The sequence below is a fragment of the Tupaia chinensis genome, unplaced genomic scaffold (genome assembly GCF_000334495.1).
Source record: "Tupaia chinensis unplaced genomic scaffold, TupChi_1.0 Scaffold000226_1, whole genome shotgun sequence".
NCBI lineage: Eukaryota > Metazoa > Chordata > Mammalia > Scandentia > Tupaiidae > Tupaia > Tupaia belangeri.
Window position 1 is genome coordinate 1,845,471 of NW_006159701.1, and position 25,278 is coordinate 1,870,748.

A 25,278-nucleotide genomic window follows, 5' to 3' on the forward strand; every position below is an offset into this window, starting at 1 on the left:
TGGGCATGCACGTGCACGTGCCTGGCGTGAGTTTAAGCCACCGGATCCGGGACTCGAACCGCAGTCAACTACATGGGAGTCCAGCGATGTAGCCATTACACCATGTGCTGGTCCCGACCCTGGGCATTTTACTATGCCCCTCCGAGCCTCAGTCTGTTTGTTCACCTATGGAACGGGGCTCCTATTGCCTCATGGGATTGTGAGGAACAACCACTCAACTCATGGTTGAGGGTCAACTATGTAACAGGCCCACCCTTAAATTTGGGCACATGATTCAGTTCAGGCTTGCACCGCTTTTCATTTATTTATTTATTTTTATTTTTATTTTTTTAAATTTGCCAGAGGCTGCATGCACTCACCAGAGAGAGAAAGAGAGAGAAGGGAACTGAGAATGGCCATGCCGCAATCTCTTCTCCTCCTTTCTCCCTCCTCCCAGGATTTTGGGCATGCATGCCCACATGCCTGGTGTGTTTTCCAAGCCAGGACTTGAACCATGCAGTTGGCCATGTGGGATCCAGCTCACATAACGACCACGCCATGGACTGGCCCCGATTTTGAATTCTTTTATGACCATGATGTCTCATTTAACTTTGCCTGTTATTTCCTAGGGTGGGAATTATCCATCTTTTCAAAAGCAATCACAAGCTCTAGTATCACGGGCCCCAGGGTGTGAAATACCACAGAGATGAACGAGAATTCATAGCAGAATGATGCTAATCTTGGGGTCTCTGGTATGCCACAGACCTGGGTTCAAATCCCAGCCCCATCATTTACCAGCTGTGTGGTCCTAAGTGAGTCCTAAGTTTTCATATTGAAAACTTGATGTGTATTTTATTCTTATTGCATGACTCTACCCAGACTAGCTGCAATCCAGGCATTACGCAATCACATGGGACTAGCAGCTGCCATGTTGGGCAGCAAACTTCTAGAAGTTACTGGAAAGGCCCCAGCTGGTCACTCTTCCGAATGAGCTCCCTTGACATAGATTGCCATGGAAGACCATTCGATGGCTGAGAGTAAATCTATGAATTCTTCCGAAGAGCCCATCATGGAGACGAATGACTCAGTGTCCAGTTCTGAGGAAGCACTGGTTGGAGAAGCCCTTGAGAGAAATTTGGTGATGCCAACATCACTTGTAGTTAGGACCAGATAGCCTCAAATGGGAATCTATGAAAGTTCTTCCCGAATGTCCCCATTATGGAGGACCAAGTATGCTACCCTCGGAAACCGACACTGGGGAGTAACATGTGGCTGGCGCGTGACTTGCAGTCGGCATCATTCTGGAACAGCTGAGTCACTTGGGAATATCTGCACCTGTCTTGGCCTTGAATCTACTACAAGCTGACTCAGTGAAACACGATCAGAAATGAAATCCATCTATCGCCCTTATTATCAAGACGTCCAAGCTGCCTTTCCACAATATCCAACTTCTTAGCCATCGTGTAATCTTCGACCTGCGTGTTTAGTGTCTTGGATAAATATTTGGATTGTAAAATCTCTCTGGAGGGTCTAACATGCAATCAGGGATTAGAAATAGTCTATAAAGAGGGGCCAGATGGTGGCACAGCAGGAAAGCGCTATCCTCCATGGGACAGGTCTGGGCTCACGTCCGGAGGCCTCCCTGAGTACATCAGGCACTCGTGCCCATGATCTGGGGCTGACAGAACCTGGGGGTGAATCACTGCATCAAGACCACATTGGAGGGCCAGCAGGTGGTGTAGTGGTTAAGGGCACTGAATTCCCACATGGCTGACTGCAGTTCAAGTCTCGGACCTGGCGGCTTGCTTTCTCACTTTCTCTCTCTCTCTCACTCTATCCCTCTCTGGTCAAATTAAAATAAATAAAAAATAGAGTTCAATAAAATAATTTTTAAAAAAAAGATCCCATGGGAGGTGCTGTCTCTCTGACTCTGTCTCTCTACTTCTGTCTCTTTCACTGGCAGAAGAAATAAACTTAGAACAGAAGAAAGAAACGTCTCACAAAGAGATCAGAGAAGATCTGAAATCTCCAGTTGTGGCAGGGAAGGGGTCAGTGCCAATTTCTATAGATGCAGAAAAGGGATAAACTTGGGTTTGTGTTGAGTCAGAGCCCCTGGCACGGGGCTGGATACATAAAGAGTCTATCAAGGATGCTTGATAAATTATGAGTACGTGGACCCACCTCTCTGACACCCCAGAGGCTGCCACGCCTCCCTGTCCGCCATACCCTCCTTCCTTCCCTTGCTCCTTGTCAGACTGCAGACTTACCCCTGCCCTGCCCCACTGAGCCCTCAGGCCCAGCCTGGAAGCCACTCACCATCCTGACGGGACGGATGGACATGAGCCGGTCACTGCGGTAGCTGCTTGACCACGTGTCCCAGCGAGGGTATTCGCCCTTCTCCAGGACAAACATCTCCCCGCGGAAGTTGGACTGCTCAAAGGCAACCCAGCTGGACGCGAGAAGCACCATGAGGGCGGGAAGAGGTGGGGAGGGCAAAGACAGAAACAAAAGAAATCGTTAGCAGGAACCACCCCCTCCCCACCTGCCTTCCTCACTCCTCTGGTGAGGTAGCACTTAGGCCAGTAAGAAAGTCTGAAGGGAGTCTAGCATGTCTGGGTTCGAATCTGGGTTCAGCCACTTACTGGCTGTGTGACTATGGGCAAGTGGCTTTACCTCTCTGAGCCTCAGTTTTTCTCATCCACCCTAACATGGAGCAGGTTAAAGATTAAATGAGATCATGCGTGTAACTGGGTGAGTGAACTGTTTCTTTAAATGTAAGAGTCACATGCTTTAAGTGCTACAAAGGCCTGGGGCCAAATCATGTCTAAAAAGACATTTTCCTTCAGTTTGATGACAGGTAAGACAAAGTCTCCGTTTGATGCTAACGTGTCTTTAACACTTACTAGTTTTTCTTTTTTATAACAGAAAGGAGGGGCCAGCAACCCAGAGCCTTGAGCAGGCAAAAGAGAGGAAATAATTGCATCTATCTTGTCAGGAGGTTGGGAAGTCCAAAAGGAGGGAATGCAGGGGTCCGAGCCAGCGTGGAGTAAGCACAACAAATGTTGTTTATGATTAACGAGGAAGGAAGCTGCTGGAGTCTGAACTTACAGCTTTTGTGTTCATTGCAGTTCTTTATCAATACCTTTTTTAAAAAAAACTTTATTTATATTTATTTATTTTTTAATTTGACCAGAGAGGGACAGAGTGAGAGAAAGTGAGAGGGAAAGTGAGAAAGCAAAGCCACCAGGTTCAGGACTCAAACCATGGTTGGCCATGTGGGAGTCCAGCGCCTTAACCGTCTAGAGTAGAAGAGAAAAGGATGGATGGATGGATGGATGGATGGATGGATGAATGGATGGATGGATGGTTGAATGGATGAATAGGTGAATGGCAGATGGGTAGATGACTGGGTGACATGATATATTTAGGGATAGGTATATTGAAGGATGGATAATGGATGGATAGACAGAATGGATGATGAAGTAGATAAGTAGATAGAGAATGGATGGACGGGTGTATGGGGGCTGAACTGATCTACAGAGGGGTGGATAGGTGGATAGCTAAGTACATGGACGATGAATAGATGGAGGAAGAGACACATGGACGGATGGGAGGGAGCCTTGGAAAGTGGTCCCAGGTAGGTGTCAAGAGCTTAGACTCTGAAAACAGACAGACCAGAGACCACCACGTATTTGCTGTGTGATTTTAGGCCATCACTTAAACTTGCCAGCCTTCAGTAAAAGAGAGGAAATAATTGCATCTATCTTGTCAGGAGGTTGCAAAGTCCAAAAGGAGGGAATGCAGGGGTCCGAGCCAGCATGGACTAAGCACAACAAATGTTGTTCATGATTAACGAGGAAGGAAGCTGCTGGAGTCTGAACTTACAGCTTTTGTGTTCATTGCAGTTCTTTATCAATACCTTTTTTAAAAAAAACTTTATTTATATTTATTTATTTTTTAATTTGACCAGAGAGGGACAGAGTGAGAGAAAGTGAGAGGGAAAGTGAGAAAGCAAAGCCACCAGGTTCAGGACTCAAACCATGGTTGGCCATGTGGGAGTCCAGCGCCTTAACCACCACGCCACCTGCCGGCCCCCCAATACCTTTTACTTATAGCAAGTGATACTAGCTTTCCATTCTATGTATAAAAGTGGCATAAATATTCCTTTAAAATATATTTAGTACTGTTTAAAGGATCATTCAAAATGTAATCTATTAAATAAATAACCGTCTTGGAGGCACCAGGATAAGGGGAGAAATGAAGACTGGCCTGGCAGACAGAAGACGGTCAGTGAGGGGTGTTGGGACAGAAGGGAGGGAAGGGTAGTGATAACCCCTCAGGTACCTGTGACAATGAGTATGACATGATAGCGCCTAGGAAGCTGCTCAGTCCCTTACAAGGACTAATTAGAAGTCTGACATCAAATGAGGGCTTTTCCCGAGTATCCTAGAACAGCCTAATTAAGGATGGCATGTGAGCTTGTGTGACAGGGACCAGGGGTTGTGGGGGAGAAAGATAGCCCTCATTCTGTAGATGAGAAGACTGGGACTAAGGGACCCCTTGATCTTTGCTCTCTATGTGTTCTTGGCTCCTTGACTGAGGGAAGAGCCATCCACTCCATTGGGATAACAGAACTGAATGGGGTAGACTTATCTTCCCCAGATAGAGTTGAATCTACCTCAGCTCTCTCTGGTCTAGAGTAGAAGAGAAAAGGATGGATGGATGGATGGATGGATGGATGGATGAATGGATGGATGGATGGTTGAATGGATGAATAGGTGAATGGCAGATGGGTAGATGACTGGGTGACATGATATATTTAGGGATAGGTATATTGAAGGATGGATAATGGATGGATAGACAGAATGGATGATGAAGTAGATAAGTAGATAGAGAATGGATGGACGGGTGTATGGGGGCTGAACTGATCTACAGAGGGGTGGATAGGTGGATAGCTAAGTACATGGACGATGAATAGATGGAGGAAGAGACACATGGACGGATGGGAGGGAGCCTTGGAAAGTGGTCCCAGGTAGGTGTCAAGAGCTTAGACTCTGAAAACAGACAGACCAGAGACCACCACGTATTTGCTGTGTGATTTTAGGCCATCACTTAAACTTGCCAGCCTTCAGTAAAAGAGAGGAAATAATTGCATCTATCTTGTCAGGAGGTTGCAAAGTCCAAAAGGAGGGAATGCAGGGGTCCGAGCCAGCATGGACTAAGCACAACAAATGTTGTTCATGATTAACGAGGAAGGAAGCTGCTGGAGTCTGAACTTACAGGAAAAGACAGACACCGGTGTGGTCCTGCACCCTGACTGCCCTCCCCCAAGCCTCCCCAGTCTTCTTTAGGAAGACCAGCGAAGACCTGGCGTAGGAGTGAGGAATCTGTCAATGCTCTGTCAATGCCCTTTCTTATCTCCCATGGTTCATTAGTCTACCAGCAGGGAGAGAAGTAGGGAGGAGACTTTTGATTACAGCTATAGAAACTGAGGCTCAGAGGGGTTGAGTCATCCACCTAAGGTCACGGGATGATGGCAGAAGTTCCCTAGATTTCAGGCGGTCATGCCTCATGCCCCTCCCTCTGCCCGCCTCCTTCTGTCCACCCTTTTCCCGCCAACAGCCCTGCCAGTCCTGATGCAGATCCAGGCCCCTGGACCACAGTCCTCTTTCTGTTCCCAGGGGGCACAGCACTGGAACACACACCAGAGACCCGCTCTGTCTGTTTTTAGAGAAATACTCTAGGGTTGAGTCACTGGCACCGAAAAAAGCCTGAAAACCCAAGCTGGCCACATCCGGCAGCTTTTGCTCCCAGCTGGTTCTGGGGCTGAGGGTGGGGCTGAGGGTGGTTGACCACACTGGGGATGGGGTGAGTGCAGGGGGCCCCTGGAGCCCACCCTGACCCAGGGTGACTTTGCTGAGCTCTCAGGGCAGTGAGAAGGGTACCCTGCCATGGCCGGGGAACCACAAAGTGCCAGGCCTCTGCAACTTTATCTCTTCCAGGCCTCAAAATAATTCTGTGAGGGGAAGTGGGGACCTCTACTCTCCCCATTTTGGAGATACGCAAACGAGACTTGGAGTCTGAACAGGGCAAATGTGGGCTTGTCAGACTTCAAAGCTCTTTTCTACGTTTAGTACTTTAAACATCTCCTAGTGCTCAGAATACGGGCTGGTCAGACTCTTCGGGGACCTGCAGGGTAGGTGACAAGAGCGATGGGACTCTGCAGGTCTTGCCCCAGTGTTCTGACCTCAGTTCTCAGAGGCCAGAGCTGGGGCAGCCACTCCATCCGAGAATCAGTGGATTATTCCCAGAGGTCACTAAGGCCCAGTGAAGCCTGGGAAGTTAGGGATGGGCTGTGAGACCTGGCAATTAAAAACTTTGGGAAAGAAATGGATCATTCTGAGTCCTGGCCGTGTCACTTACTACAAGGCGCTGTTGGCCAAGAAACTTAACCCCTTCAGGCCTCAGTTTCCCCATCTGTCAAATGGGGATTAAAAACAGCTCCTCCCTCGTAGGTGTTGCAGATTACCTTGGGACAGCCCCCAGTCATTGAGGCACCCCAGGGTGCCCCAGAGAGGGGACAGTTAGGGGACACTTGGCTTGTTGGCCTCCTCCTGACCTTAGCGACAGGAGTTCCTTCTACAGAAGCAGCATTCCTCTGGAGCCCCATCGTGGCTTACTGTCAGTGTGGCCTTATGCCGATTGGATCACCTCTCTGAGCCTCAGTTTCCTGATCTGGAAAATGGGAAGGAGACTCACACCATCCTCTCAGGTTTGAAATGAGGACCAGAAATAATAACGTGCCACTTGCAATGGTCACAGTCGCAGGTGTGAGGCAGGTGCCCTGCAAATGGCAGCTCCTACTGTGCTGTCCTTAAGTTAGGGTGGCAGAGAGAGTGCCCCTCCCCGCCCATCACTCACGGTCCCGAGGTGACAATGAGGCTGCGCACACGGTCAAAGCCACGGTCCCCCAGGTTCAAGCACTCCCCCGAGAATTCCACCCGACGGCCTTGGAAGTTTTCCTGTTCGAAGACCACCAGCTGCAGGAGAGAACCCCCATGCCGAGGGGGCAGAGTGAGGGGAAGGAGTAGCCCGAACTGGAGAGGCTCCTGCTCAGACCTAACCAAGGTAAAGCAGGCCGTGCACAGATCACTTGGTTCCTGTTATGATTCCCTTGCTCCCACATCTGAACACCAGATCTGTACTCGCATTAGGAATGGATGGATCTCCCTTCCAGGCCTTTCTCTGGGCTGGTCCTCTGGCCTGGAATGCCTTCTCTGCCACACAGTCCCACCTTGGAGCTTCCACTGCTGACCTCACATTCCTTAATTCATGTTCCAGGCTAGATGTCATGTTCCCTCTTCTGTTCTAGGCTCAGATGCCAGCTTCTCCAGGAAGCCTTCCCTGATTGCCTTCCTCCTCATACAGGTTTGATTGAATGGCCCCTCCTGTATTCCCCCAAGTTAGCAACACAAATCTCAACGGTACACAGTCAGGGCTGCTGCTTTCCTTTAGGGGCTCTCTCTATGATCCCCTTTCATCCCTTACACAGTCTCTGCAGAGACCAAACACTCCTCCAGGACAAGGCCTGGGTCTAGCCCATTTCTGTACCTGCAGCCTCGGCCCTAGGACCTGCCACTGAGCCGACGCTCAGAGAATTACCAGTCTGTTCTCGACGCTGGGGAGACCTGGAGCTGAACCTCTCTCCTCACTAAGCCATTACTCATGGGTTCTTATCCACTGTGGTCCCAAGTTGGGAACAAATTGTCATTCACTTGAACCGAGGCAACCGTCTGCCTCCTTCCAGCCTCAGTTGCCCCAGCAGTAAAAGGCCCAGTTTCACACGGCTCTGTGGCACTTCTGCTCCTACTCTGGCCTGCAACAAACCCTCGTACGTGCAGCCCAGGAGCTAGCGATGAGCCTGTTCAGGCCATGCTGTTCATGGATGCAGAACTGGTGATCATCCATGTGGGGCTCAGAGACAGCCATGCTCTGAAATATCACACAGCAGCCCAAGTGAAGGACCCACGGCCATGTGTGCGGCACACAACTGGATGTGATGGGTCTCCTGGCGTGTGAAAAGAAAGACCGATGCAGGATAATTGTACACAGCATGTTGCCACGCGTTAAAAGCGGCAAAGCAAAATTGTGTACTTTTAAAGGAATATCATATAAAGATACACTCAGAGCTCCAAGCAGGTGGTGGACACCGGGTGAGGATGGCAGTTACCACGAGTGGGGGACCGGGGGGCTTTCAGGGCCCCCTGAGAGTCAGAGGGTTGTTGCTAAGTCCTGGCTTTTGCATGGGTTCGCAGGTGCTTCACTTGAAATGACATAAAATGAATCACTGAGTAATTCACTTTCTCGATAAGAGCCAGCCACACACACACCTCATGAGAGCATCCCATGAGCTGAGGATCGTGAAATGGCCCAGTTCTGTGCACCTGAGGCTCGAACCAAACCAAACCAAACTGAACCAAATGCCAGGGACTGACTCCTTTCTCTGCAGGAGCCCTGTCCACCCAGATCCTTCTAACAGTTCTTGGGGGGGGGGCTAAGCCGTCCTTCTGTCCTAGTAACCGCCTCCCCCCAGACCCCGTGAGTCCTGCGGCTAAGCCAGCCCATTTCCTTTGCTTCCCCTCTTTCTTGTTTTCGATAAACACAAAGCAGTGCTCGTGCAGATCTGGCCCAGCTGGCAAGCATCCTTTCAACTGTGAAGTTTCAGTTGCTGTTGTTATTTCACAACCCCAAAAGGGGACCCCTCTTTCCAGGCAGGTTTGTTGAAATCCCAGTCATTTTCTTGGGCTCCCAGATCTGGGGCTGGACCACATTTGTATCCAGAAAGGAGGAAGGTAGAGGAAGCCAAGGAAGAGGAAGAGGATGGGGGGATGAAGAAGGAGAAAAGGGGCAAGAAGACGAGACACTCACAGGAGGAGAATGGGGGAAGAGGAGGAGAGGAAGAGAGAAACAGGAGGAAGAGGGGCAGGAAGAGGGAGATAAGAGAAAAAGACGGAGGAGGAGGGAGAGGAGGAAGAACAGAACAAGGAGAATGAGGAAGGGGAGAAGGAAGTGGAGAAAGGGGAGGAGCGAGGGGAGAAGCGGGCGGGGAGGAAGCCCAGTCAAGTCCTTACCCTGTAGCTCCCAGGAGGCAGGTCCCCCACTTTGGCACCAGGCAAGGGCACGGATGCTGGGGCCAGGGCGGAGCCAGGGCCCGGGGTTGGTCCTGTGGGTGGGGTGCCCTTGCCTTTGCCGTCCGGCCCTGGGTTCACAGCCGTCGTGGACGAGGCCTTCACAGCCTGAGACATGGTTCCCGCCTGCAAAGTCCGTGAAGACACCGCCAGCCTCAGTGCGTTCCAGGTGGCACCCCACACGGCCTCCCCGCACTCATCCCCACCCCACCTGTGCTTTGTGCTCCTTCAACTCATTCCCTCTCTTTCTTCTTCTGAAACTTCCATCGTGAAGTTTGGGGTCATCTCCATTCCCATTCCCCAGCCAAGAATCTGCGGATCACTCATCCCTAACTTTTTTTTTTTTTAGTTTAGTTTTTATTAATGATTGCAAGTGAGAGACAGAGAGAGAGACCTTTGACAGGGTCTCATTACCCCACTATCCCTTTCCCCAGCCCTCCGATTCATCAGGATCTTGGGCATGTGCATGCGTGCCAGGCCTGCTCTCAGGCAGATCAGGGACTGAACCCACAGTCGGCCATGTGGCTTCCAGCACTGCCCAGGAGCAGTTCAGTGAACTAAGGACCCACCTTCTCTCCAGACCATGCTGTTCCTTCCACCATTCATGCCCTCTCCCGCCCCCCCGCCCCCGTCGTAACCTTCTCCAGCCCCTCCTGTTTCTCACACCACTTATCACACGTTTTTGCTTGTGCAATTTCAAGTTGCTTGGCCAGAGTTATAGCAAGTGACATGTGGGGGTACTTAGGTATGCCAGGTGCTGTTATATGAATTAATCGATTCATCTGGTCCCGACTCTAGCCTCAAGTAGTAGTTACTATCATCACCCCTCTGAGCAGCCCAAGGCTTGAAGAAGGCAGGTGCCTGGTTCAAGCCCACACAGCTCCTACGTAACGGGGCTCTTATTTTATTTATTTTTTTGTAGAGAGATTTTTGCCCCCCAGAGAGACAGAGGGACAGAGAGTGAGAAATCACCCCCCGGGGAATTGGCCACATCGCAATCCCTTCTCCTCCATTCTCCTCTTAGGATTTTAAGCCGCTGGGTCTGGGACCTGAACCATGGTTGACTCCATGGGAGTCCAGTGATGTAACCATTACGCCATCTGCTGGTCCCAGCAGGATTCTTACTCTGATGTAAGCAGAGGGACCCAGCATCTGAGCTGTTAAACCCTTTGGTGTTTAGTAACTGACTGATCCACCTTCCATGCCTTGCACTTGGCTCTAGGCCTGGCATGTGGGAGATTCTCCACTCCCATCCGTTGGAGAATGAATGAACATATGTGCCCGTCTGGAATCTCTGCAGGCAGGTGTGGGTGCAAACGTAGACCTGGCACTGGAACATGGGAAAGGGCCCAGAAGGATGCATTTAGTGCCATGGGAGGGTTCTAAAACGGAGGACTGTGGCTGTGTGGGTGTTGGGTGGAGAGGACTTTGGTCAGTTTCAGTGGTTCCTCATTGCTGGGGCTGGGAACTCCTTTGAGGGATAGACATCTTGACGTTGTGCCAGAGGGAAAAAGGCCCTCCTTCATTGGGGGGAACAATTTTAAGGGATTTGAGGGCCTCAGGACAGATTCCTCAATGCTCTGTTAGAGGCTAGCTGGGCGAATAGATCCCTCTCTGACCTCCCCAAAGGAAGACTGGGGGTGCTCCGGGTGCTCTGTCCACCAGGGCCAGGCCAGACATCTGGGCCACATCTGGGCCACATCTGTGCTTCTTCCATCGCCTCCTCATTGTGAAACACTCCCTGGGGCTGGAATGGACCCGTTCCTGTTCCTTTCCGCAGGTTCTTACTCTCCCTCTCTCGTCCCTCTCCTTCTCTCTCTCTGGTCCACTCTCTGCCTGCTGCTGTCTTTGTTTATTACTGCAGTACTTCTTTCCCCATCTCTCTGTCCTTCCATCGCTGCTTCTCTCTCTCTGTTTTTCTCTCTCTCCCAGTAGCTCGCCCGTTCTTTGCCTTTTTACCTCTTCTGGGAGAAAGAGAGAGAGAAAGAAAGAGAGAAGGCCAGCAAGCCCAACAGGGTCTTCACGCAGTGATCCACCCCCAGCTTCAGCCAGCTGGGATGCTGGACATGCATGTGAGTGCCCCCTGGGTACAAGGAGTCCCCGGGATGCCAGCCTGGCCCATCCCACGTGGCCCCAGCACCACAGAGTGCTGTGTTGTCAAGGCTGCACTGCTGCCGCTGCCCGGCCCTCTGCTTTTATTCCTGTCTTTCCTCTCTCTTTCTTCTCTATTTCTTTCCTTTCTTTCTTTTCTTTTCTTTTTTTAGGTTTTTATCATAGGGTATGTATACTCACTGGAGAGAAACGAGGGGAGAGGCAGAGTGAGGAATCACCCCCAGGTGGGGTTGGCCATGCTATAATTCCTCTTCCTCCTCCAGCCTCCTCCTGGGATTCTGGGCACACATGCCCAGCATGATTTTCAAACCACTAGGTCCGGGACTGGAACTATGGCCGGCCCTGTGGGAGTCCAGCACCTTAGCCACCATGCCACCTGCAGGCCCTTCTTTTTAAATTTAATTTAATTTTTCAAAGGTTATTTCCCCCGTGACCAAGAGAGACAGAAAGAGCGAGAAGGAGAAAGAGCACCCCCAACACGATCTTCACACTGCAGCCCACCCCCAGACCCAGATCCCAGACACACGCATGCCCGGCATGATCAGGGAGGTCTTCCGAATCGAACCGGGAACCCTCTCATGCAGGTCAGTCCTGTAGCGTGTAGTCTTGCCACCTTCCACCCCACCATTCGTTTCTACGTTTTTTCTCTTTCTCCATCTCCTCCCGTCTCTTCGGTCTCTCTCAGCCTCTCTGACCCTCCCTGACCGGGCTCTTTACCCCTCTCTGTCTCTCTGTCTCTCTGTCTCTCTCTCCTCCCCTGTCCCCGTCCCCTCTTTTTCAGCTCTCAGCTGCTCCGTGGGTCCCTCTTACCTGGGTCTTGCCACTTCCTGCGGGAGGACAGACAGGAAGGCAGCGGGCGGGTGCTGTGGGCGCCTGGGGGCCGACCCCCCATTTTATAGCCTGGCAGACATCAGGCCCTATAGTCTGGGGCACAAAGGGGGAGCTGGCTCAGCAGGCCCGAGTGCAGAGTGGGGGACAGGGCCCCCACTTCGCCCGGGTTATTGCAGACGGTAGCACTTTCCCCCGAGCCCAGCGCACACAGCAGAAACCAGTTGCTGTGGCCTCGCCTTCCGACCCGACCCTGACTCCTCTCTCCCGAGCCAGCAATGGGCTCACAGCCAGCATAAGGCGGGGAGGAGGGAGCCTCTGGAGGGCAGGACACCTGAGTTTGAATCCCGGCTCAGCCACTGTGCACTGCATGGCTGTCGGTAGGTCTCTACCCCTCGGGGCACACGTGTCCCTATCAGATGCTGTACGGAAGAGAAGGGACGGCGAGCATGGGAGAGATGTTTGGTAAAGGCAGACGCAGGTTCGAGACCAGCAGTCCCGTTAACTGAGCATACGCTGTGTGCCAAGCATGGCACCAAACGCTTAACCGGTGTCACCGTGGTCAGCTCCCAGGAAAACCCGCCTTATCCGGTCCTTCCATTGTACCCATTGCCTAGACAAGGAGGGTTGGGGCACAGAGGGGTTGGACCTGGCCCAGGTAGGCTGGCTTTGGGCTGGACACTGGACGAGGAGGGTTGGGGCACAGAGAGGTTGGAGCCGGCCCAGGTAGGCTGGCTTTGGGCTGGACACTTCATTCTCACCCACCCTAGTGCGGGCCTGACCTCTTTGAGGCAGGGGTGGGGTGAGGGTCTCCCTGTGCTGAGGAACTGAACATTCGCGATCTAAGTCCTATTTTCTTGTCCATGTCGGGCCCCCTCCTTTCCTGACTGGCTTGTGGTCCCCCCACCTCTGTTCTCTGACCCCAGGGACAGAGCTGGTGACCAAGACAATGAGTGTCTGTCTCAGAACCTCCTTTTCTGAGACGCCCCAAATTCCAGCACATCTGGCTCACCACTGGTACTGGGCACCTAGCATAGGGCCTGACACATGGGAGGCCTTGACCAGTGGGTCACGGCAGAGGTCGGGGTACAGGGGAGGTGAGGTGGAGAGCAGAACAGGGAGACTTGTGAGGGAGAGCAGGGAGTGACTAAAAGACTTGATGGAGACAGAGAGACGGAGAGACAGGGAGAGATGGATGGTAAGAGAGACACAGAGAGGCAGAGGTCATGGCAGGGCAGTGCAGACTCAGAACAGTGGGACAGATGGCCGAAAATCGTGGTCCATTCACAAATGGAGAAACCGAGCCCCAGGTGGAAGTGACTTCAACAGAGTCCCAAGGTGCGAACTCACAGTGGAACTGGGGTCGGAGGGACCCAGGAGAGCTCAGCCAGGTGGTCCGCAGTCTGACGGCAAGGCCTGGGCAGGTTACAGGAGGTGTCTGTAAGGTTCCTGCCTCTTCTTTAGAAGTCTCAGCTCCACCTTGCAAATTCCCTGGCCTGGGGCCAGCCCTGCTTCTGCCCCTCTCCCTTCCTCATCTCCCTGCTCACTTCCCAGCCTCAACCTTTGATCCTGGGCCAAGACTGGAGGGGAGGCGGGGTAGGGTCAGGAACCACATGGGCAGCTGCTGGAACAGGAGCCAAGATGCCTGTGGTGGGGGCCACCCAAAGTCGGGCACCCAGGCCAAGCCATCTGGGGCAGTTACATGGCTCCCTTGGCAGTGGGCAGTCTGCCAAAGGGTGGGGTCAAGGATGGGAGACGGCCCACCATGCTGGGTGGCCCCACTCAGAACCGCTCAGAACAGGGATTTCTGGGACCAACCGGTTCATTGCAGGTGAGGAAACAGAAGCTGCTCCCCCTCACCTGTCTCAGCCTCTGTCCTCCGTAGGCTGGAACAAAGACTCGTGTCTTTTGAACTCCTGAAAGCTCCTGAACTCCTGAAACTCCTAAGCTCTTAAAAACTATGCTCTCCTGCTTTTTTATGAATAATAATTTTTTATTATAGCTTTGAATGGACATATAATAATTGTACATATGCATGGTTTTTTAAATCCATGAATACCACGTGTAATGATCAAATCCGGGCAGTGTCCACCACCTCAAACACTATCATTCCTTCATAAGAAGAACATTCCAGATCCTCTCTTCCAGCCATTTTGAAATGCATATTGAGGGTCAGCCAGTGGTGTGGTTAAGGTAGCTGGATCCCATATAGCTGACTGCATGGTTCAAGTCCCGGGCCTGGTGGTTTGAGAAAACATGCTGGTGGAATTTTTCCCTGGAGGAATGGGCATGCCACAATCCCTTCTCCTCCAGTCTCCTCTTGGGATTTTGGACATGAGTGCACATACACTCAGTGTGATATTTCAAATCGCCAGGTCCAGGACTCAAAGTACAAAGTGGGCCCTATGAGATCCAGCTGCTTTAACCACCACGCCACCTCCCGGCCCCTAATAGTAACCATTTTTTATCATTAACATGACGGCAGAGACACATACTGCTTTTTATGTTCCAGGAGCAGTTCCGAGTGTAATTCATGGGTAAGTCATGTTTATCCTCACAATGCCCCTCCTCTTTTTTGCCATAAGGTGTGTGCACTCACTAGAGAGAGACAGTGAGAGGGAAAATGAGAAGTCACCCCCCCAGGAGGCATGGCCACACCACAATCCTTTCTCCTCCTGGGATTTTTGGGCATGCACGCACAGTCCCCGGCATGATTTTCAAGCCACCAGGTCCAGGGTCAGCCATGTGGGAGTCCAGTGCCCCAAACACCATGCCACCTGTTGACTCCACAGTCCCGCTACTTTTTAGACGAAACCTAACTCCTTTTTTTTAATATTTTATTTTATTCATTCATTTACTTTTTTAAAAATTTAATTTGACCAGAGAGAGACACAGAGAGAGTGAGAGAGGGAAAGCGAGAAAGCAAGCCACCAGGTCTGGGACTCGAACCATAGTTGACCATGTGGGAGTGTCCAGTGTCTTAACCACCATGCCACCTGCTGGTCCCTAAACCTAATGTATCTTGTATCTGTTATGTACATGAGGAAACTGAGACCCAGAGAGATTAAGTAACACAGTTATCCAGCCAGCAAAAACATGGCATGGGGCCAGGTCAACATGCAGCAGCAGCATGACTGGACCCGCACAGGAAAGGTCCCAGGTTCGTGTCTCAGGAGCACGCCTAGCACACACGTGCACACCCATGATTGTGGTCAGGTGAGAGTGGAGTGGATGGTTGAGTGAGGACCCTGTTGGAAGCTCCTGTTTCTCTTTCTTTCTTGTCTTTTCTTTTAAACATTTTTCCAGAGGGCACATGCATTCGCCGAGAGGCATAAAGAGAGAATAAGACAGAAAGAAGGGAAGTGAGAAAGCACCCCCAGGAAGGATGGTCACGCTGCAATCCCTTCTCCTCCATTTCTCTCTCCTTTTGAGATTTGGGGCACACACATATGTGCCAAGCATGTTTCTCAAACCTCTGGGTCTGGCACTTGTACTGTGTGGTCAGCCTCATGGGACCCAGCTGCCTCAACCACCACAGCACGGGCTGCCCCCCCCCCAAAAAAAAAATAAATGAATAAACTTAAGAAGACAACGAAAGTGTAATTTACACCCAGGCTGGCTACATGGCGGCCTTTTGAACCTTTCGTTTTCACGGTAACCCTCCGTCAGTGTCACACCTTTGATAGAGCTGCCAGGAGGGAGCTGTCCCAGGAGGGATCTGGTGCTACCATCTTTCAGGCTGAGAACGGGACTCCAATACCCTCCAGGCCACGCGGAGGGTGAGAGGCAGGGCTGGAGCTCACCCCAAGTCATCTGGTTCCCAGCTGTGCCCTGCAGGGGACAGAGGGGCTATGCAGGGAGGGTGCACGCAGCACAGTCTACGAGCCCTGGATATGTGGCGGACCTGCGAGTTTGCGCAGCGTGTTTGCACCCAGCCGCTCTTTCATTCTGCTCGCAGAGCCATCTGGACTTGTCTTTGGGCTTTGTGGATCCTGCAGGCTCAGATCCAGCCCACTTAACCTGTCTCAGTCCCCTATAGGACCCTCGAGTTCCAAAATGGTTTTCCAGCACTTTCATGTACGTGTGCTCCAACTTCCCACTTCCGTACATTTGTTCACAATAACCCGCCTTTTATCTTGCTCTGTACAAATCCACCCTTCAGAGTCTAGTTTGAATGCCACCTCACGCATGCAGCCTACCTTGATTTCTCCCGTGGAAAGAAGGAGGAGGATAAAAGGGAGAAAAATTAGGCATTGTGGCTGTTCACTCAGTGCTAGGCAGGGGACATATCCTCACAACAACCCTGTGCTATGGTGTATTTCCAAGCCACTGTATGGGCAGAAACTGAGAGAAAAAAATGACATGGCCAAGGTCACATGGCTAAGGAGGATGCTCTTTTTTTTTTTTTTTTTTTTTTATAGGATGCATGTGCTCACTGGAGAGACAGAGAGGTAGAAAGCAAGAAATCATCCCCCAGGGGGGGATGGCCAAGCTGCAATCCCTTTTCCATTCTCCTCTCGGGATCTTGGGCACATTTGCACACACACCCGGTGTGAGTTTTAAATTGCCGGGTCTGGGACTCGAACAGTGATCAGCTATGTGGGAGTCCAGCGAAGTAAACATTATACCATCTGCTGGTCCCAGGAGGATGCTCTTGGACCCCTCATCCAGTGCGCATTCTCCCAGTGCTGTCAGGAGTCCCGTGGAGCTGCCGAAGACTGACCTTCCCCCCTCATCTTCTTCATGGCTGATCCCTGGGGGAGGTGACCTGATCCATTCCCTCCCAGCTAAAGCCAGAGATGCTGACACCTCTCCACTGGGGCTTCAGCCAGGGCTGGCTTTTGTTACTGCCTGTCACTTGCTGAGTCGGTGCTTTGTTTCCAGGGGCCCCTCTCTCCTCCCTGCCTATAAGAGCCTGACCTCGGCTGGTCCCAGGTCTGACATGTTCTCTGGGCCCGTCTCGGTAAGTCCCAGGTTTGGAGAAAGGGTGGGATGAGTTCTGAGCGAGCATCCTGGGAGGTAGGGAGCCCAGGTCCCCAGTCTTGGGGACGTCACTAAGTCATCCTGAATGCCATCCTCATCATGACCAAGGACAGACCCCAAACAGCGGGAGAGGCATCAGCAACGCTCATTGGAAAACAAACGATGCCCATCGTCCCATGGCCTGAATTCCAGCATCGCAGCTCCCTGCTGAGGTCGGGCGCTGTCTCTGGCAGGGCTTACTTAAGCTGTGCACGTCGGTGCGGCTGGGTAACTATCCTCCCACCGGCAGCACACAACTCCCCTAGAGCGAGTGGGTGAAATAACACGCAGTGGGGCTCAGAGGCGACGGGTTCCTGCACCGGTAAGTGTGGAGATGTGATAAGACAGGAGACGGCATTGGCCGTAGTTGGGAAGGAAGGAAAGGGACAGGCCAGAGCCGCACGTTGGCTTGGACCCCATCTGGATCCTGACCTGGCCCAAGCCCGCCTCCATGTCAAGGAGGAGAGCCAGGTCCAGGGTGGAAGATTCATGTTCTTCTCCTATGTAGGAAGGGGCCAGCATGACACTGCAATGCACCAAGACAGCGGGACACTGGAAGGTAGGAAGAGCCACGGGGACCGGGCGCTCAGGGAGTGGGGTGTGCAGGTCAAGTCCAGGTCCTGGGAACCTCCCCACCACCTCCGCTGAGTCCTAGGAGGAGGGGTTTAAGAATGACCATTTCGGGACCAGCAGTTAGCATAATGGCTATGTCGCTGGACTCCCACGTAGTCGACCGCGGTTTGTGTCCTGGACCCGGTGGCTTAAACTCACGCCGGGCGCATGTGCGTGCATGCCCAAGATCCCAAGAGGAGAATGGAGGAGAAGGGATTGCGGCGTGGCCATCCCCCCTGGGGGGTGATTTCTCGCTTTCTGTTTCTCTGTCTCTCTCTGTCTGTCTGGAGAGCGCATGCGCCCTATAGCAAAAAACTCTCAAAAAAAAAAAAAAAAAAGAATGACCATTTCGCAGAGGATACCCTTGAGGCTCAGTTTGAGGAAGGAACTTGCCCAAGGTCACACATGGGAGGTTTGAATTTGAAGTTAAGCTTCCTGGTTCCCCAATCTGAGCTGTTACTCCTCTGACAGGCATTGCACAGTCATCGGGTAGGACTTCTTGGATTATTTCTGTGTTTTTTAAAAAAAATTTTCAGAAGACCAGCACTTGACGTAATGGCTATGTCACTGGACTCCCATGTAGTCTGCTGCGGTTCGAGTCCCGGACCTGGTGGCTTAAACTCACGCTGGGTGCATGTGCGTGCGTGCCCAAGATCCCGAGAGGAGAATGGAGGAGAAGGGATTGCGGTGTGACCATCCCCCCTGGGGGGTGATTTCTCCCTTTCTGTCTCTCTATCTCTCTCTGTCTATCTGGCGAGCACACGCACCCTATAGCAAAAACCTCTCCAAAAAAATAAATAAATAAATAAAAGTTTTCAGGGCCAGCAGGTGGCATAGTGGTTAAGGAACTGGACTCCCACATGGCCAACTGTGGTTTGAGTCCCAGATCTGGAGGCTTGGGGATTATGCCTAGCATGTGTGTGGGTGCCCAAATCCCCAGTAGGAAAATGAAGGAGAAGGGATCGCAGAGTGGCTTGTCCCCCCAGAGGGGATGTCTACTCTCCCTCTCTGTCTCTCTCCAGCGAGTGCATGTGCTCTATGGCAAAAATCTTAAAAATAATTTTTTTTCATTTGCTATCAGCCTTTAAAAACCTAGAGGGTCCTTATGAAAATCCAGGTTTAGTGACTGCCTTGAGACATCGGCAGGTCTGGCCTGCCTTGCCACTTGGCAACAATTGGTGACACCGAACCGAGGCCACCCACGAGCCTGGGACCTGTCCCAGCCAGAACCTTAGGCCCTCGCCTCTCTTACCTGCCTGGCCCCTGGAGGCATCTGGGTGTGCAATCTCTGCTCTACCTGCCCCACCTGCCCTGAGTCTGGGATGAGCCCCTCGGACCCCAACGACACAGGACTCTGAAGGGGTCCCCACCTTTTCCTCCTGGCACAGATGGTGGTGTGGGACGAGGAGGGATTCCAGGGCCGCCGGCATGAGTTCACAGCTGAGTGCCCCAGCGTGCTGGAGCTTGGCTTTGAGACCGTACGATCTTTGAAAGTGCTGAGTGGAGCGTGAGTCCAGGGAACCACTGAGTTGGGTGTTGGGAGGGCAGGGTGGGTGTGGACAGGATGGGCCCTCCCAGACATGCTGGGACTTTTAGATGTTCAGGCCACACTATCCTGGCGTGCCTTTGGGAGCTGCTGAGGCATGTGCGGGACTGCCCCGTGAGATGGTGTGTAGCTGCAAACTGCCCAGATGTAGGGGTGAGGCAGCCCTGCAGAGGCAGATCCCTCAGATCCAGTGTTAAGCTGCCCTGCCTTAGGGTAGGTTCTCATAAGCCCCCCTGTCTCCCATGGCCTGGAAGGATCACGAGGGATCCCACTAAGGCTTAGGTCGGCCTGAGGTTGAGCCTCGCTTGTGTGGCCAACATGGACACGTGCTTGTGGGGTCATCCGAACTGTGCGCATCAGTTTCCCCACCTCTGGGACACACAGCAAGTCAGTGGGCTGCCAGAGCTCCGGCAGGGCCTCCCAGCAGCACCACTGAGGGTGTCTAGGCTGGGTTGATCGTTGTGGGAGAGGCCATCCCGGGTACTGTGGGATGTTGAGTAGGGATCCTGGCCTATGTCCCTACCCGTCATGATAGCCAGAAGTGTCTCTGGACGTCACTGAGTGTCCCTGGGGGCACCCTGGGTAAGCCCTGGCCTAGAACTCAGGGTGAGGGGTCTCTTGCCTACTGCACTCACTCCCTCTGTCCACAGGTGGGTAGGCTTCGAGCATGCCGGCTTCCAAGGGCAGCAGTATGTGCTGGAGAGGGGTGAGTACCCGTGCTGGGACGCCTGGAGCGGCAACACGGCCTACCCCTCCGAGAGGCTCACCTCCTTCCGGCCCGTGGCCTGCGCTGTGAGTCTACCACTGCCATGTCTCAGGGACACTGAGCCCCTCCAGTGGGGGCTTGGGAATCAGGTGTCCCAGAGCTCGTTTTCTTCTGTCCCCTCTTCACGCTGTGTGACATAGGGGGTGGTTTCTCCGCTTGCTGAGTCTTTGTTTCTCCATCTTTTCTCTTTTTTCTTTTCTTCTTTTTTAAAGATTTTTGCCAAAGGGCTCATGCACGTGCCAGAGAGAGAGAGAGAGAGAGAGAGAGAGAGACAGAGAGACAGAGAGAGGAAAAGAGAAATCGCCCCCCGTGATTATGATCGCGTCTCAGTCCCTTCTCCATTCTGTTCTTGGGGCTTGGGGCACACCTGCACACCTACCCAGCATGAGTTTCCAGCTGCCAGGTCATGTACTCAAACTATGGCTACCACATGGGAATCCAGTGTTTTAACCACCAGGCCATCTGCTGTCCTCTCCAGTTTTTTAAAAAAAAATTTATTCATTTATTTCCTCTGAGAGAAAGAGAAACAATCCTCCCCCCAACAGGGCCCTGACACCACAGTCCACCCCAGCCTCACCCAGCCCCAGATCACAGGCACATGTGTGCCAGGGATACTCAGGGAGGTGTCCAGACACGCGCCCAGAACCTCCCACGTTGGATAACCTCTGGTCTTGTTTGCTCCACGGATACACCTGTGCGTCTGTCTGCACCTGTGTCTTTACCTGCAGCTATCTGATCTGTATCTAGACATGGTTATGCATCACTTCGCGATGGGGAGGCTTTCTGAGAAATGTGTCACTAGGCCATTTTGCTGTGGCGCAAACATCCTGGAGTGTACTCACTCAGACCTGGGTGGTGACGGGGTATGGTCTACCATACGTACGCCTAGGCTAGATGGTCTAATCTCAGGGACCACTGCCCTGTGTGTAGCCCATCATTGACAGGAATGTCTTTATGCAGTGCATAACTGGATTCACCTCTCTCTCTCTCACACACACACACACATACACATACACAATCGCATTACGAAAATGGAATCAACACACCCAAGGCATGGAGACCAGTTTTTCTACACTGGGTGAATATATTAGAGCCATGAGCTGAGGCAATAAAATCTCATTTACAAATCATTTTTCATAGCTCCCTAGTATTCAATTTCGTGAATAAGTTCATTTGTTCATTCCTTCTGCAAATGGCTGCAGTGTTCACTGTGCTGACGGGGGACCCACAGTGGACTGCCACGGATGCTCATCCAGGAAAATGGAGGCTTGGAAGTTCTGTGTCTTAGCGCAGTGGTGGGGGGTCGGAATTTGGGGTCAGATGTTCACCCCTGTCTTCTCATTCTTCTTAACCATGGCATAGTACCCCTGTTTACCATCTGATCCCCCACGGTTGGACATTCAGGTTGATTTTTCTTTTCTTTCCTCTTCTCTTCTTATTGCTGTGATGAACGTCTTTATAGCTTATATTTTCCAACGCTATTTTCTTCATGTAAATTTCTGGAAGGACAAATAATATACCTCTTGTAAGGTTTCTGGTGCTGTCACCTTATGGCCCTCTTCTTTGCTGGAAAGGCTGATAGGGAAGTCAACAGCAGGGGTTGGGGGCCAGCAGCGGAGCCTGGGTTTCTAACTGTACACCTGGTGATCTGGTTTGCCTTTTGACTTTTTTCTTGCTGTTCCCTGTGCCTCTAGAACCACCGTGACTCGAAGCTGACCATCTTCGAGCAAGAGAATTTCCTGGGCAGGAAGGGAGACCTGAGCGATGACTATCCCTCCCTCCAGGCCATGGGCTGGGACGGCAACGAAGTGGGCTCCTTCCATGTCCACTCTGGGGCGTAAGTGGATCTTAGATTCTGCCTGGCAGGAAAAGAGAGATGGCTGAGAGGGATAGAAACATCTCCTGGGAGATTCTGTGCTCTGATTCTCTCATTCCAGGGGGAGCAGGCCAAATTTATGAGATTGCAGATGAGAAAAACCCATTTCTAGGCTTAAGCCCAAAGGAGATTTCTTGGCTCCTGTAATTAGCATCGGCACAGCTGCATCCAGGAGCTATGTCAGGGATCTTTCCTTGTTGTGCCTGCCTCAGGGTGACTCTGTTCTTAGACAAGCCCTTCCTGTATAAAGGCGAAGATGGCAGCTTCATCTTTACATTCCAGCCCCAGGAAGAGAGAGTATCCTTTTCCCAATGATTCCATCAAAGATTCCAGGAAAGGCTCTCACTGGTCCAACTTGGGTCATGTGTTTGATTCTGAACCAATCACCATGCCCACAGGACTGACATGCTCTGATTGGCTAGGCCTGGTCATGTGCTTATGGTTAGAGTCGGCCCCATTTTGCCACCTTGACTGAGATGGGAGAGGTGATGTGGTCTCTGATCAGGAGAGGGGAGAATGGATGCCAGCCCCGAAGAAACAGTGTGGGTCACATACCTTGCTCAGAGTCCAACAGAAGGTAGGTGACTGAATCTGTTGGGTCGTCAGAAAAGTCACGGTGCATTTTTGCATAGAAAAACATAGAAAAATACGTCATGGCTTTTCCGACAACCCAATAGCTTCAAGCTCAACACCAACTGCCCGTTCCCAACCTTCTCATCACCTGGTAGATGAGAGCTGAGATATGAGATCCTGACTTAGGGAGGACATCAGCACCACCTTCTGAGAATCATGTTGTTTCAGAACAAGATGGATCCGTCATCATTTTTTTTTTTTTTGGTCTATTCCCTTCTTTTACAGAAGGGAAAACAGAGACTCAATCTTTGCTCTAAAGAATGCAGGGCTCAATGAATTGAAACAGCAATACCCCTTTCCTTGGAAGTGTGTCTTGGTAAGGGAGAAGGAAGGAAGAACAAGACTTCTCATTCCTTCATTTATTCATTCATTCATCAAACATGGATGGAGTTGCTCCTTTGTGCTAGGCATTGTGCTAGACACTGCGGACAGCAGTGAACAGGACACACACGTCCCTGCTTATGGGTGGGGAGGCTGACATTTTGCAAATTATATGATAATTATCCAATTACATGAGCACTGCAAAGGGGCCATAGGGACTGTGGCCTTGTGTAGGAATGAGTCCGACTGTCCTGATGAAGCTGGGACCTGAAGGATAAATACAACATGACCAGGTGAAAAACAGCTGGTGCTCCCGGTGGAAGAAAGAGTACGGTCAAAGGCCCAGGGGTAGGAAAAAGATCTTGGCACTTTCTGGGCACTGAAGGAAGGCCAGGTGCACCTTGGATTCCTCTGTCCTTGTCTTGATTATTGTGCGGGTACCTCTGTAGGGTAACTGTCTGCCTCTTCCCTTTTCCAGCTGGGTTTGCTCCCAGTTTCCTGGCTACCGAGGCTTTCAGTATGTGCTGGAGTGTGATCACCACTCAGGTGACTACAAGCATTTCCGGGAGTGGGGCTCTCATGCCCAGACCTTCCAGGTGCAGAGTGTCCGCAGGATCCAGCAGTGAGCAAGGGCCGGCGCTGAGGAGCGCATGCATGCTCGTCTGGAACAGAGGAGGCGCTCTGGAGGCTGTTACGTGCTCTCTCCTTCTGCCTACCCTTGTAGCCCATTGAACCCAGCACCCGTGTGAGCCAGACCATGCACAGTCAGCACAAAAAACGCAAAGTAATAATAAAAAAGAAGGTCCAGTATTAACTGTGCTTTCCAATTGTATTAATCTTTTCCAAGAACCAATTTCTAACCTCGTGAAGTTTCTCTATCATTTGTTTTACTTCACTGATTTCTGATCTTAACTTTAGTGTTTTCTTTCTTCTATTTACTTCATGTCTACTTTCCTTTTAGTTTTTCTAGCCATGTAAGGCAGACTGTTGAGTCATTAATTTTAGGCCTCTCTCTTTTTTTTTTTAATGTAGTCATTTAGAGCTATAAATTTCCCTACAAAAAATTACAGCTTTAGCTGCTTCCCATACATTCCTTTCATCCATTTATTTCCTCTGAGAATGAGAGAGAGAAAGAGAAGAAGAGGCATTCCTAATAGAGTTCACACTCAGTTAGCCTGAATTGTGGGGCTATGCATGCTCTCAACATTTAGAAGGAGGCCCCAGGAAGTAAACCCAGGACCTCCTCACATGGGCCTGGTTGTTTTACTGCTGTGCCAACATCTGGTCCCTCACACATTTTAATTTGATGTATATTCACTATCATTAGGTCTGATAGTTCCAATTTCTCTTTTTTTTTCCCCCATAGAGTTTAAAGGTGCGCCATCCAAATAACAAGTACTTTGAGATTTTCTAGATGTTTTACTGTTACTAATTTGTTATTTAAGTCCATTGTATCAGAAAACATACTTAGGAAGATTTTAGTCTTCTGAAATGAACTGAGACCTATTTTATGGGTCAGCATCTGATCTATGATAGACTTGGAGGTATACTTGAAAATGATTTATTTCTGCAGTTGTTGGGTACAGTGTTCTGTACATGTTAATTAGACCAGGTCAGTTGAAAGTGTTAAATTTTTCTATATTCTTGCTGAATTTTTGAAAATTATTTATTTAATTTTATGTATTTAATTTTAAAATTATTTATTTAATTTTATTCAAATTATTTATTATTATTATTATTATTATTTAATTTGACCAGAGAGAGATGGGGTTGGGAGGAAGTATGAGAATGAGTCACCACATCCAGGACTCAAACTGTGATCAGCATGTGGAAAGTCCAGCACCCTAACCACCATGCCACCTGCTGTCCCCTCCTTGCTGATTTTTTAAAAGAATCATTTCTTTTTTCTTTCTTTCCTTTTTTTTTTTTTTTGGAGAGGTTTTCGCTATAGGGCGTGTGCACTCGCCAGACAGACAGAGAGCGACAGAGAGACAGAAAGTGAGAAATCACCCCGCAGGGGGGATGGCCACACCGCAATCCCTTCTCCTCCATTCTCCTCGCGGGATCTTGGGCACGCACGCACACACGCCTGGCGCGAGTTTTAAGCCACCAGGTCCGGGACACGAACTGCGGTCGATTACGTGGGAGTCTAGCAACATAGCCATTACGCTAACTGCTGGTCCCAAGAATCATTTCTTATCAATTACTGAGTGCAGGCTAGTCTCATCTCCTGTTATGATTCGGAATTCTTGTCTCCTTTCTGTTTTGCGTCTCTTTGCTTCCAGATTTTTCCTTAACAATTTTTATTTTTAGACATTTCTTTCTTTCTTCTATAAAAGAGAGAGAGGGAAGACCCAGAGACAGACAGACAGAAAGTCACCCCCACAGGATCCCC

At 50.9% G+C, this 25,278-nt stretch overlaps 2 protein-coding genes across 3 annotated transcripts in view; one reads left to right on the plus strand and one right to left on the minus strand.

Annotated features, from left to right (window-relative positions):
* Positions 1–25,278, minus strand: part of CRYBB1 (crystallin beta B1) — a 37,596-nt gene that overhangs the window by 5,169 nt on the left and 7,149 nt on the right. Inside the window, exons 2-5 of one of the 2 annotated variants that reach the window (XM_006147877.1) lie at positions 12,090–12,203; positions 9,111–9,293; positions 6,901–7,019; positions 2,296–2,428 (exon numbers count right to left, since the gene is read on the minus strand). In XM_006147877.1, coding sequence (XP_006147939.1) covers positions 2,296–2,428; positions 6,901–7,019; positions 9,111–9,284 — 426 coding nt within the window. In that variant the 5' untranslated portion in view covers positions 9,285–9,293; positions 12,090–12,203. The remainder of the gene's footprint in view (positions 1–2,295; positions 2,429–6,900; positions 7,020–9,110; positions 9,294–12,089; positions 12,204–25,278) is intronic. The other variant, XM_006147880.1, reaches the window with a different exon arrangement.
* On the plus strand, positions 17,050–23,632 carry CRYBA4 (crystallin beta A4). Its single transcript, XM_006147876.2, has 6 exons — positions 17,050–17,070; positions 17,638–17,688; positions 19,130–19,248; positions 19,938–20,079; positions 21,748–21,890; positions 23,362–23,632. The coding sequence occupies exons 1-6, from the start codon at positions 17,050–17,052 to the stop codon at positions 23,507–23,509; spliced, it is 624 nt and encodes a 207-aa protein (XP_006147938.1). The 3' UTR covers positions 23,510–23,632.